At 44.1% G+C, this 12,044-nt stretch overlaps 1 protein-coding gene and 1 long non-coding RNA gene across 2 annotated transcripts; one reads left to right on the forward strand and one right to left on the reverse strand.

The window, feature by feature from the left end:
• Positions 1 to 2,783: 2,783 nt before the first annotated feature.
• On the reverse strand, positions 2,784 to 3,595 carry LOC118373784 (uncharacterized). Its single transcript, XR_004823483.2, has 2 exons — positions 3,342 to 3,595; positions 2,784 to 2,884 (listed from the first exon to the last, which is right to left on the reverse strand). It is a non-coding gene; the product is annotated as an uncharacterized LOC118373784 (long non-coding RNA).
• An 87-nt stretch (positions 3,596 to 3,682) lies between these two features.
• On the forward strand, positions 3,683 to 11,461 carry zbtb2b (zinc finger and BTB domain containing 2b). The gene is made up of 3 exons (XM_035760017.2): positions 3,683 to 3,851; positions 7,170 to 7,350; positions 7,648 to 11,461. Exons 2-3 carry the CDS (start codon positions 7,178 to 7,180, stop codon positions 9,062 to 9,064), a joined length of 1,590 nt encoding a protein of 529 aa, XP_035615910.1. The 5' UTR covers positions 3,683 to 3,851; positions 7,170 to 7,177; the 3' UTR covers positions 9,065 to 11,461.
• The last annotated feature ends 583 nt before the right edge of the window (positions 11,462 to 12,044 follow it).

The raw sequence follows: 12,044 nt of genomic DNA on the forward strand, positions 1-12,044 counted from the left end.
ATGGAGACATTAAGCCACTCTATCGCGAAACCGCAGATCCCCAAAGGCCCTCAGAGGGTTTGGGAGGGGAGAGACAGAATGTGTGCGTGAGTGAGTGAGGGGGAAGGGGGAGGAATTTGGATAAGAGTCCTGTGACTAGGGACCGCCCTCTGAAGCCTGCTTTTAAGGTGTCTGAGCAAATAGGATAGGGGCTGCCTTTTGGTTTTAGCATGAATATGTGTAGGACAGTTTATCCTATCTTGAAATTGTCATTCTAGAATGTAGCTGTAGGCCTTTACAAAGACTGCTGGTGCTAAACTTATTTTACCCGCAAAATTGTGTGTGAATCAGCAACCTTACTCCTTCAATCCACACTGATCTCTACCTAACATCTCAGAATCTATGCAAAAGAATAGGCTATGACGTTGTTATATGTTCTGCACCCAATAGAGTCAAGAGACTGCACCTCACAGAGCACATAGGCTAACTTTGCATTGGTAGAGAATGCAATGCAATGCAGTGACCATAGTCAGGGCTGACTCCAAGCATAAGGGCCCAACGTTTTGTTATTTTTTTGGAACTCAGTTGAGGTCTTAACTTATGTTAAGAGTTAGAATAGTAGAATGCACAAGGTGCAAGTTCGAAATGTGGTTGTGCATCAGAAGTTATTCTCTTGTTATGTCAGTCACTAATAGCCACTCAATTAGCCATGTCAGCTGACAATTTTAGCAAATAAACTTGTAACAATCATGGCAGAATACCAACTTGTCACGCAGGGCATGTGTCCAGGGGCCCTGAATTCCAGGGGGCCGCCATTGATTTTGTTAGCCAATCTTTCTCAGATATAATTAACATGGCAAAATGTGTAGAATTGCAGGAAATTATCTGTAAAACTGCAATACCAAATCTAGCTTAGGGTCCCCAAAAGGCTAGAGCTAGACCATAGTGTTTCATTGAATCTACTCCTGCACATCCACTTATCTCCCTGCAGAGAAGTATTGATCCAAATCAGATAGAAAACATAAAGTATGGGTCAGATACAAAACAGACAGTCAATTGTGCGCCGCCCTATGGGATTCCCAATCCCGTCTGGTTGTGATACAGCCTGGAATCAAACCAGCCTGTGGTGATGCCTCTAGCACTGAGATGCAGTGCCTTAGACCGCTGCGCCACTCGGTAGTGGCAGTATAATAGGTCACCAATCACCATGGGAACATGGGAGCAGGCATCCCATTGGCAGGATGTGGAGTCCCACATGTAGTTCCATGGAGTGGGTGTATCAAGCTGTCAATCTCCGGTGTTGCAGCGCTCCCCACTTCCAGATCTGTTTTCCTAAACCGGAGAGTGAGGGGGACACGTGGAGTGACTCAGAAACACTCTGGATTCAAAATAGACCACGGCCAGAGGGGTTAACATCAATGCTGTGTTTGAAAAGGTGGTTCTGCTTACCCATACCATACCTCCACTAAATTGCATTTCTAATAAAGAATAGATTCCACTAACGCATAGTTTTCTCTCATGTGGATGTTGTAGTGATCATGGTAACATGAGTAGGTTGTGTACGTTTGGTAAGCTTGGAGCTCTGCAGATTTGCTTGTCCGAGTGACTGATTATTGTAATCACATTTTGTAGCCTATTGATGTATTCTCTCATATGCTTTAAAATAGAAATTGAAGTCATATGTTTAATGAAGATTCAATATTGATAGTGTGTTATTTAAAATAAAATAAAAAATCTATTTAGTGCAAATCAGTGTTGTGGGCATTTATGTGAAATTCCAGCGTCTCATTTGAATAGCCTGTTCACTGGACATGTGTTCACTGTGCATGCACTTTGCCCAGATGGCAGCTCTCCTATGGTCTGTGGGGAAATTATATTGATAAAAAATGATTGATTTCAAGTGTGAATCAGAGTGGAGCTCTGAACATAGCATTTATCTAGTCTGCCTCTTTCAATCAACCCCCAAACACTTTAAACATGCTTTAGTTTCCGTCACCCTTTTTCTAGCATCAGTTTGAGTTTTGCTTATGGTTCAACCTCTTTTATCTCGCTATAGAGCCCCTATATATGAATGGCAATGAGAGGGACAGTCATATTAACATCTCCCACAGTAGTAGCATCTAGCAGGGCCAGGCAGCACCAGTTCTAAATGCTCATATTATTGTTTTTGTTTCCTTCTTTTATATCCTCTCCCTTTTTATCCCTTTTCTTATTTTACTCCATCTCTCTGTGTCTAAAGGAGATTCTCCTTCAACCAATTTGCTCTTAAACTCTCTGTCCGGTCTATTAATAAGATCGGAGTTCTACAGTGTTTCATATGTCTGCTTTAAAACCTGAAACTCAGCCCTGAGGATAGCTCTGCTTCTGTGTTTGCATTAGGCAACATCTATCCATTCCAATGAGTTTCACAGGTCACTGTGCCCCAGAGACTACTGTGTATCCAATGACAAAGTTGGTGTGTGGGTGTCTAAGTGTGTGCCCTCTATGACTATGGGTGTGTACATCTGTGTGTATTTGTGTGTCTGTATGCCTACTAGTTCATCTGTGTGTGTGTGTGTATTTGTGTGTGTGTAGTTCCCCCCCACACTTCCTGAGTTTCCTGGCAGGCGATGTGTGTGTGTTTTCTCTCTCCCTTGTCATGCTAGCTCACATCCTGTTGAAAATGCCACAGAAGTCTGTGGATATGGCCAGAATTCTGACCATGAGGAATATGGGTAGCAGTAACACTTATAATGAACCCTGTAACAAAGCCTCCTACACAGTCATAAGCAGCATATAACCATGTAATAAGCAGCCATAAGGAGTGTTGTACAGTGGTGTTTCTTTAATGTTTTATCAGGTTCCAAGTGGCTGCTGGTGGTTCATGTCCTGGATCAAGATCCTCTTGAATTGTATTTGACTCCTCCTTTTGAAAATATAAAATTACCCTGTTAATCAACTGTAGCACAGCAAACACCTCAGATGACAACTGTAGTGGTCCTTTTAGGCTTGAAATAGCCAGGAGGATTTTCTGAAGTATTTACCACTGACAAATAGAGAAAAACACACACACAATCATACATAAATGCCCCAAAGTAATTTCTTGCAAATCATACATGTTCTGCACCATGAAACGTGGAATGCAATTTATCCTATAATCTGAAACACACTTTGACATTTGTAACCGACATAGCCGAATTAAACGAATTCATGGGGGACTAGATTAGGCCTTAGAAAATATACTGAAATTAAATTAAAAAGTTAACTAGTTCATTGCCCTCCCGAACTTTGAGAACCCCAGAATTCTAATTTACAAATTGAACCAAAAGCAGCCAACAATCTGGGTACCAACGTCTGCCTCGCGACAGTTGCCAGAGACTCACCGCGGCGGTAAATTCGTTTGTTTACAGGAAGCTCTTGTTTGCGACCAACCGAAAATGCAAATGCAGTCACGATTGTAGACTACGTTAAACGTTATCTGTTTGTGTGGGGGTGGGGTGGGCGACCTACGGCTATTTTCCCCTACATCGGTTTGTTTAACGTGCCCCAACCGGAGATTGAATAAATTATCATACAGTGCTCGCCCTCTATAGTCCTTTTCGTTTAGCTGTAACGAGGTGGATACAATTCTCTATTCACAGTGACACACGGCGGTTACGGTTCCCTTCCCAAAGAGAATTCGTCAGGCGCCCCGTCCGTTAAGCGAACTGCTGTTTTTAAGTGCCCTACATAGTCATGTGATTGTAACGTAACCCGACCGGAAAACACCGACGACCATCGCTACCAATGCTTCTTGAGAGGAACAGAGCAGCTGCAAGCCCAACGGACAAGTCCTCCGGTAACAAACAACAACACGACTAACTCCACGGATTCAAGGCAAGCAGAGTAGAAAGGTAAGTCTACCCACACTTCATTACATTTTGTATACCGACTGATGTAATTTATATACGGGTTCAATAAATCGGTCACTTTGAAGTTTAAGAAATGTATTCGGCGACCACCCCTTGTCCATTTCATGAGGCTCCGTTTATTTTCGCTACACCGCTCCTCTAGTCGGGGGGGCAAAGCAGAGGCTGGCGCCTGAGCCTTCGTGGCGCGCTCGAACACACCGTTTCAGCTCCTAAATGAAACCGATTACAATTATTTTGTTACTTGCCGATGCGTGGGTCTATAGTTAAACCAGACATGGCAGCAGCATAGGCGTTCACCTATAGGTTTTGTAAGGGCTATTTTTTTGTTTAGGACGAAAACGTACTGCGGAAGTGGTTTCTCTGCGGGATATCGGGCCGTTCCACGTGTCTACAATAGGGGCGGCGCTTTCTTACAAACACATAGGACTACTATGAACACATGGTACTTTACTGCTAGATTCCTAATTCTTGAGTGACTGCTCAAAGGTTTACAATTACTAAATGACTCATTCATAATTATTGAGTGTCACAAGGTCTCAACAATTGACTGATGGATGTCTGCCTCTACACAAGATATCATGATGGTATTTTCTGATAATGTAAGGCAGGCTACTTTATTTGCCAGAATGGATTTAATAAACATATTTGTCAATGTTGTTTAATCACCACCAATGCTGCAACATTAGCCTGCAGTGTTTTCCAGCAGTAGTAGTAGACTATTGTGTCTGGACCAGATTGAGAGTTGCTCTCTTCATCTCTTTAGACAACTCCAGATTAGGTGGCGATTTTAGCATGTAAACCTTGGTGGGGCAAAATAAAAAAAAGTGGGATGCATGCCAGCAAAGCCACAACACTAAACAATACATTAATTGCACTATAACGGTGCCCGCAAACTGTTAGGGCCTACATAAAGCTGTCCCAACAGCAGTGCCAACGTCTTACCACTGCTACACCTGGCTATCAGCGGAGCCTTGTCTGGCAGTGAAACAGTTCATTCAGCCTCATTTACTGCCTTAAAAACATAGCTGATATGGCTGACTTGCTTAAACAAATGATGTTTCTAATGACAATTGAGATGTACAAACTATGGCATAAGGGGATGACATGCAGATAAGAGGCAATCCGTAATTTCGATTGAGACAAAGAGCGAGCTAGGATAGATGTATCGTTAGTCAATATAACCATTTGTTTAGCACTTTTGAAATGTACAGGGACATAATTCAGAACACTGGCCAATCTTACAGTGTTGTCCCTGTACACCAAGTTAGAACCGTAGGATAAATAAAAGGGGCATCTAAGCAGACAATGAAAGCTATTACAATATTCAATGATTACATTTCTCCAAAGCAGGTTATAGGCTACAGTAGAACAGTAGGTGAAATTAAGAGGGGTAAATAGACCACAATTTTAGGTTGAGGTACATGGGCTACTAACATCTTTTTAAGCTTTATTTAACTAGGCGAGTCAGTTATAAACAAATTCTTATTTACAATGACGGCCTACCCCGGCCAAACCCTAACCCGGACAACGCTGGGCCAATTGTGCGCCGCCCTATGGAATTTAAAAGGATTTGCCAGTAGATTGTCGACTTGATTCATGATGACTGCTAGCTAAGATGGTGAAAGTATGATGTTGACATGATCAGTCCAATCAAAGCTACTGTACATATAACGTGATTTGACATCCTTTTATCTGTGGCCAATGACCTTGAGCCTTCTTGGATGGGCACTTCTATGGCGACAGTCAAAGGGCTAGAATTTAAGGTCTGCTCTTACACTTGGCAGTGATGTAAAGTTCCCATGAGTGACAGAACACTGAGCCAATCACTGTGCAACACTCCATATTTTCTGCTGGCTTTCCCCACCACCACAGAAAGCACTGAGCTAGGCTGAAACACCTGCACACCCAAGAAAACAAAAAGAGACCATGTTTGTATGCGGCTTTATTAACTCAATGATATATATTATTATTTTACATTGTTTGTAAACTGATGTGTTAATGCCAAAAATTGTGTGGCTCAAAACAGATGGGGCTCTGCCCCACCTGCCCTGAATGACGAATCGCCACTTCTTCTTATGTATATGCAAAGAGAAGGCTCCTGAGTCAGCCTAGTGCTTACTGCCCAGAGTTTTGACTTGAGTGTTGTGGTGTTCCTGTGTGGTATAGTGAGAGAATGGGTGTTATACCCTGCAGGTTCCATTCCCATTGGTGGAGGGGTGGAACCAGTCGGTCTTGCCTCAGGAATGTGTAGATATACATAAACCTGATCATGTGACGCCCAAAAGCCTCCAATCCTGTGGTGACCTTTAGGGGTCAACTGCAGCTGTCTTGGTGGCCAGAGCAGAGAGCACACTCCCTATGAGTAAGGGTTCAAAGGGCGTAGGCATGCGAGGGGGTTGGAATCCCGTCAAAGGACTGAGAGCAGATTGTGCCTGAAGAGATTTGGCTACTTACCTAACCATACACCTTTATTCCATGGATCTGTCGGTTTCTATCTGACACTTCTGATTGGCTGGAATTCCAAGGTGGTATTTGCACTCCCTCTGGAGATGCTGAGGGTTCAGAGGTCTATATCGGAGTAACTTTTAGGTGTCTTATTCCACATCATCCAGTTTGTTTTATACAGTAGTTTTTGTTCAACTGACATAACTGCAAGGAAAAATACATTCAATGTGGTGTGCTCTTTCTTCCAAATGGATATTCTTCTAGCCTAAATATACGGTAGGTTAACCCCTCCTCTGCATCCTGTCCCCTGAGGCAGCTTGTAGGGTTGTGTGAGTAGTCCTCCGGAAGCTGCAGCCTAGAGGTCAATAAGGAAACCACCCATTCTGTCTCCTTTCCCATCGAACGCTTTTGCTAACGTGGTTATAAGCCAGCCTTGTGGAAAAACTATCCAGTCAATAGCTCTGCGAACCTCAGAATCTCTGAGATCAGGTCATCTGATGTTAAACAGCTCCTTGTACTTATTGGACATTGAGCTGTTAGGCTATGTTTAGGACAAGAGCCCTTCCCTGCTTTGAAATACATTTGATGAAAATATGTTAGATTTGGTATTTAAAGATGATCCATGTTACATTAAAATAGTAAGCTCATACATTATGTATCAGAAAATAAGCCATTAAATTGCCTCTATTCAACAACAGCGTTTGTTTTGTTAGCCTACATTGGAGTTTGTTGTGGTGTTACAGCTGTCAGTGGCCCTCTCAGACTTCTCTCTTTGGTGGCATTGTAGTCCTCTTCCAGACAGGAAACTAACCAACTAACTGACTTGCCTTCGTCTTTGTGTCTTTCTATGTGCAGGTTGAAGAATGGAGTTGGCCAACCATGGTCTTATCCTCCTGCAGCAGCTCAACGCTCAGAGGGAGTTTGGCTTCCTGTGTGACTGTACCATCGCCATCGGAGACGTCTTCTTCAAAGCCCACAAGGCCGTGCTGGCCGCCTTCTCAAACTACTTCAGAATGCTCTTCATACACCAGGACAGGTATGGTAAACGACATGGCATGGCATCGGCTCTATCTGTAGGCTACATTAAGCTAGGCTAACATTACGTTTACTAATGATTTACAACTGAAAGCTTAATACAGCCCTGCTTGGACTGTTCAAACAAGTTCACCTAAAGGTTGTAGTAGAATATGTGCAACTCAATAAGGAAAGGACCATGTTTATGTATGGTGATCAATAAAAGCTTTTGTTTGCGTCATCAGTGTTTTCAATTGCCAAGATGTTTTGATGTGGCTGATAAATAAAGTATAATGTATACCATGAATTCTCTTTTCAGTGACTGTGTCCGCCTGAAGGCAGCCGACATCCAGCCAGACATCTTCAGCTACCTCCTCAACCTGATGTACACAGGGAAGCTGGCCCCTCAGCTCATCGACCCAGCCAGGTTGGAGCAGGGGGTCAAGTTCCTCCACGCCTACCCCCTCCTCCAGGAGGCCAGCCTGGCCAGCCAGACATCCTTCTCCCACCCAGAGCCCAGCCTGCCCCTCTCTACTTCCCTCTTTGGCATCCAGATCTCCGACAAGCAGGTTGCACTGTCCGGCAGGCTGCCCGTCCGGCGCCAGCTCTCCTCGCCTTTTGACCTGGACAGCCTCCCTGACAGGAAGTATCCGTCCACGTCTGCTGTAACAGCGGCATTCACCAACCATGCGTCCAAGCTGGACTCTTCGTTTCAGGAAATGGTGGAGGCTTCGACCAGCGGCCAACGGGCCTCGTATGAGGAGCATGGAGGGAACACCCCGACAGGAGAGGCGCCCTCCTCGGGTAGCTCCAACACCATTCTCCATGTGAAGCCGAGCATCATGAAGAGGAATGCCTCCTTCAGGAAGCACTACTCCTGCCACCTGTGTGGCAGCCGCTTCAACCAGAGGAGCCTGTTGAGGGAGCACCTCCTGCAGCACAGCCTGGCCCGGCTCCCTCTGGTGGCCAAGCCCAGCGGTGCACACTCACCTGTCCTCCCAGGAGGAGGAGCAGCCACCACACCAGAGGTAGAGGAGGTACTGCTAAGGGGAGGTGGAGAACGGTCCGCTGCCATGACAGTTGAGATGCTTAGTGACAGCGAGCAAGCACCGCCCTCTGGTTTCAGCATGGACTCTCCCAGAGCAGAGTTGTCGGGGTGGGCGACCGGGTGTCAGTCCCAGGCCGACACCCCACCTCCATCGGACATTGCGGATATCGACAACCTGGAGAGTGCTGACCTGGACCGCGAGGTGAAGCGCAGGAAGTACGAGTGCGCCACCTGCGGACGCAAGTTCATCCAGAAGAGCCACTGGCGAGAGCACATGTACATCCACACGGGAAAGCCCTACAAGTGCAGCGCCTGCGGCAAGAGCTTCTGTCGTGCCAACCAGGCGGCTCGCCACGTGTGCCTGACCCAGGGTGCCGACGCCTACACCATGGTGGACCGGCAGAGCATGGAGCTGTGTGCTGCAGGGGACGACACCAGCCAGATGGAGGCGCTGTTCCTAGGCTCGGCCAGGCCCTACAAGTGTAATGTCTGTGAGACCACCTTCTCCAGCCCCAACGAGGTCATCAAACACCTGTGCTTCAGCCAAGGGGCTCTAGCTGGCCTGCAGGGGCAGTCAGGGGTGCGGCTGCTGCAGGGGGAGGAGTTTCCCAAAGACGAGGGCTCTGATTCGTCCGGCGCCGCCACCCTCATCACGGCCATAAAAACTGAGCAGATCTTGGTGGAGTAGGTCCACAGCACCAGAACCAGTCTTATATTTTTATTCTCTTATATACAGTATGTTTATTATTTCCTTTGGTAAATGATGGTCAGTAGTTAAGCTAAAGATTTAGTTAGAGGTATATAGGAGGGGTTTTATATCTACTGAAAATGCTTCCTCAGGTTTATTTAACAGAAAAGCCAGAGACTTGGACTTGTTTCAGTAGGAACTGTCTATTAAGTGTCCATGTGAAAACCACACACTGTACTAAGTCTTCTTTCCAACATGACGTTGCATTTGCTCGCCCATCTGTTCTCCTATGCATATGTCACTGACCAATTGGCAAAGTAGTATGTCGCTATATGTTTCTCAATATGTGCTGCAGTTGAATTCGTGGTGTAATTATGACTAGGGCTTTGTCGTATTCTCAGTCTCTTTCTGGTGCTTCATTTACATAGGTCTGTCACATTGGTTTCTGTTACTTAATTTAAAGTGGCCGTTGGCTGTGGTCGAGCCTCTCACTCAGCTTTTAGCTCCAGACAGGAACAGGAAGTTGAGAGAGAGTTCCGGAGGAAGTGATGTTTCTCTACAATCAAATGGTGCAGGAGATACCAGGGGAAGCAACAGGCAGGCAGGTGCAGACCGAATGGTGGTCTCAACACATCTGCTGTAAAATAAAAAGTCTCTCCTTTTCCAGTGTTATCTCGTGCAGTATACTGATGAAATAAGTATATGCCCAGTCCAGAATCAACCTCATTCCATGGCCTATTAGGTCCAGTAGGCTGTGTCTTCCTTTGGCAGTTTTCAGTAACCTTGTAAGCAGAACACGTACCATGACATTTCATAATTCCATGGTATAAATTCCCTTCTGTACATCGTTTTGAGCAGCCATTTTGTTACTTTTTGTGCAACGTGTGCCAACTGTGGGTATAAAAAGAAGCACAATTGCCATAGACGAAACAGGGAAATCTAGGCCCAAATTAAATATATTGTGTTGGTTACTCCAACAGAGGCCTCAAAGCAGAAGCAAGCACTGTAGCTTTATAGGTGATGTTTACAGTCGTGCCATTTTTATAAACCTTTGTTTATTTTAAATAGCTACAATCTGTGCATTTTAAACACATTTACGTTATCATATTTTGATGCCTACATGTATTGAAGGGAGTTTTCAATTCTGTACAATATTGTACACCTTGCCAATTGATGATCATTTGCTTGAATTTGTTCTTAAAGACCTTATTTTGTGTTGGATATACCTTTCTAATTTTATATACAATGCTATATTTACAAATCATATTTTTTATTGCAAAGTTTGTATATTACTAATTGGTTTCCAATCTAGAAAACAATTGATTTAGTATAGTGAAGGTGTATGTATATTTGTTGTCAATCTCTTTCCATTCAAGGCCTTGGTGTTACTGACAAAATTCTAGTATGATATTTATCTTAATCTGCTGTGGCTTCATTTGCAGTTACTCTTTCCCTCTGTTTGTACAGTACAGTTTGGTGGCAGGGAGGGTCAGGCTCAGTTCCATTTTGACCCCTAGCCCAGTCTCCTCTAGCTTCGTTCTATCCTTTTGGATCTCATAGACTAGCTGAAAGAAAAATGGCCATCCATATAGTAAATATGGCTTTATGGTTTATGCCTATCCTATCTAGACTCTATTCAGGGTGGGGCCAACTGGGACTGGGGTTCCATACTACTTTCGCACAAATGGAGTCTTCATGCTGAGCAAATTAGACATAGTTCAGTCACATTTCCATTGGCTTAAAGACACAATATAAAAGTGAGCTTAAATGTGTTACATGGGGGAAGGACTCCTATTTATCTCGTGACTCACTCTGTGTTATAGTATATTCAGGCATTGTGAAGTGAATACTACTGAAGTGTACTTCTCAGAGGTCAACATATAGCACGCTTCTCCTCATCAGTTAGTCTCTGGATTCTCCCTGCTGAGCTCAAGTTGTACAATGTTCAACCACATTGGTCGTAGGTGTAAACTAACAGCTTAACGTTTTTCCCTGTGTCAATTATAAAATGTGTATTTATGCAAGCGGTTTGTCTTTTCTGTGTTGGGATATTTTTGGAAACAAGTTTCAGGGGTAATGGGGAAGCTGGGCGAGGGAAAGTCCCTGACCTATGATCCTGGAGCGTTCACACTGCTGCCCTCCCAAAGCTCAGTTGAACATGTACTGTGATATCTCTGTGTTCTCAGGAACGTCAGTTAGTCTTCTGTGTAAATAATAAAGAAAACTATTTTACATTTTCACAGTGAAGAATGAACAATTAAAGAGATGTTTTGCAGAATTATGGCATGATTAATGATTTCTTATTCAGCTGTGTTCATCCCAAGATTACATGCATGTTTGATTTCAGATGTTTTACTCATCTTTTGGCTTTGGTTAAATAAACTCTAGACATCGCTACGGAGGGTTTCCCAGTCTTTCATCAAGCCCATCCAAATGAACACGTGGTTGTTGATTAAATGGATTGGTGTTGGGCTAATGTCAATGTATTGGAATTAGTTGATCCTGAAGATGTTACAAGATGTCTCCACTTCATAAAAGGGTTTTGGCTCCTCTCCCTCCTTAAAGGACAGTGGCGTTGTTGTATTACTCTGTAGGGTGGGGAAAACTTGGTTCTGTAATGTCATTTCTGCATTCAATTCAAATTCAGAGTTTTCTAGTTAATAACTCACAACAGACCCGAGCTAAAAGCTAAAACATTCATGATTTACAGAGCTGTTCACCGTTTTAACTGGCTTGTTCCATGACAACTAGGCCCAGGCAAGTTATACTAGATAGAGCAGTGGGACTGAAGTGTAAAGGCCCAATGCAGTTTAGTGTTTGAAAAGACCACTTGAAATTACAACCAGTTTTTGAGGGATGGAGTTTTGGTCACCAGGCAGTAAATTAGTTAATAGACCAATAACAAAGAGAGTTCCAAACCTCTCTGCCAATAATAGCAAGTTTTCAGATTTCCCCTCCCCACTCAGACCACTCCCAGACA

The sequence above is a fragment of the Oncorhynchus keta genome, chromosome 8, assembly GCF_023373465.1.
Source record: "Oncorhynchus keta strain PuntledgeMale-10-30-2019 chromosome 8, Oket_V2, whole genome shotgun sequence".
Lineage (NCBI taxonomy): Eukaryota > Metazoa > Chordata > Actinopteri > Salmoniformes > Salmonidae > Oncorhynchus > Oncorhynchus keta.

Coding starts and splice junctions, on each gene's coding strand:
- zbtb2b (XM_035760017.2), top strand. CDS start 7,178: ATGGAGTTGGCCAACCATGGTCTTATCCTCCTGCAGCAGCTCAACGCT. Junction 7,351..7,647: donor CTCTTCATACACCAGGACAG/GTATGGTAAACG, acceptor TTCTCTTTTCAG/TGACTGTGTCCGCCTGAAGG.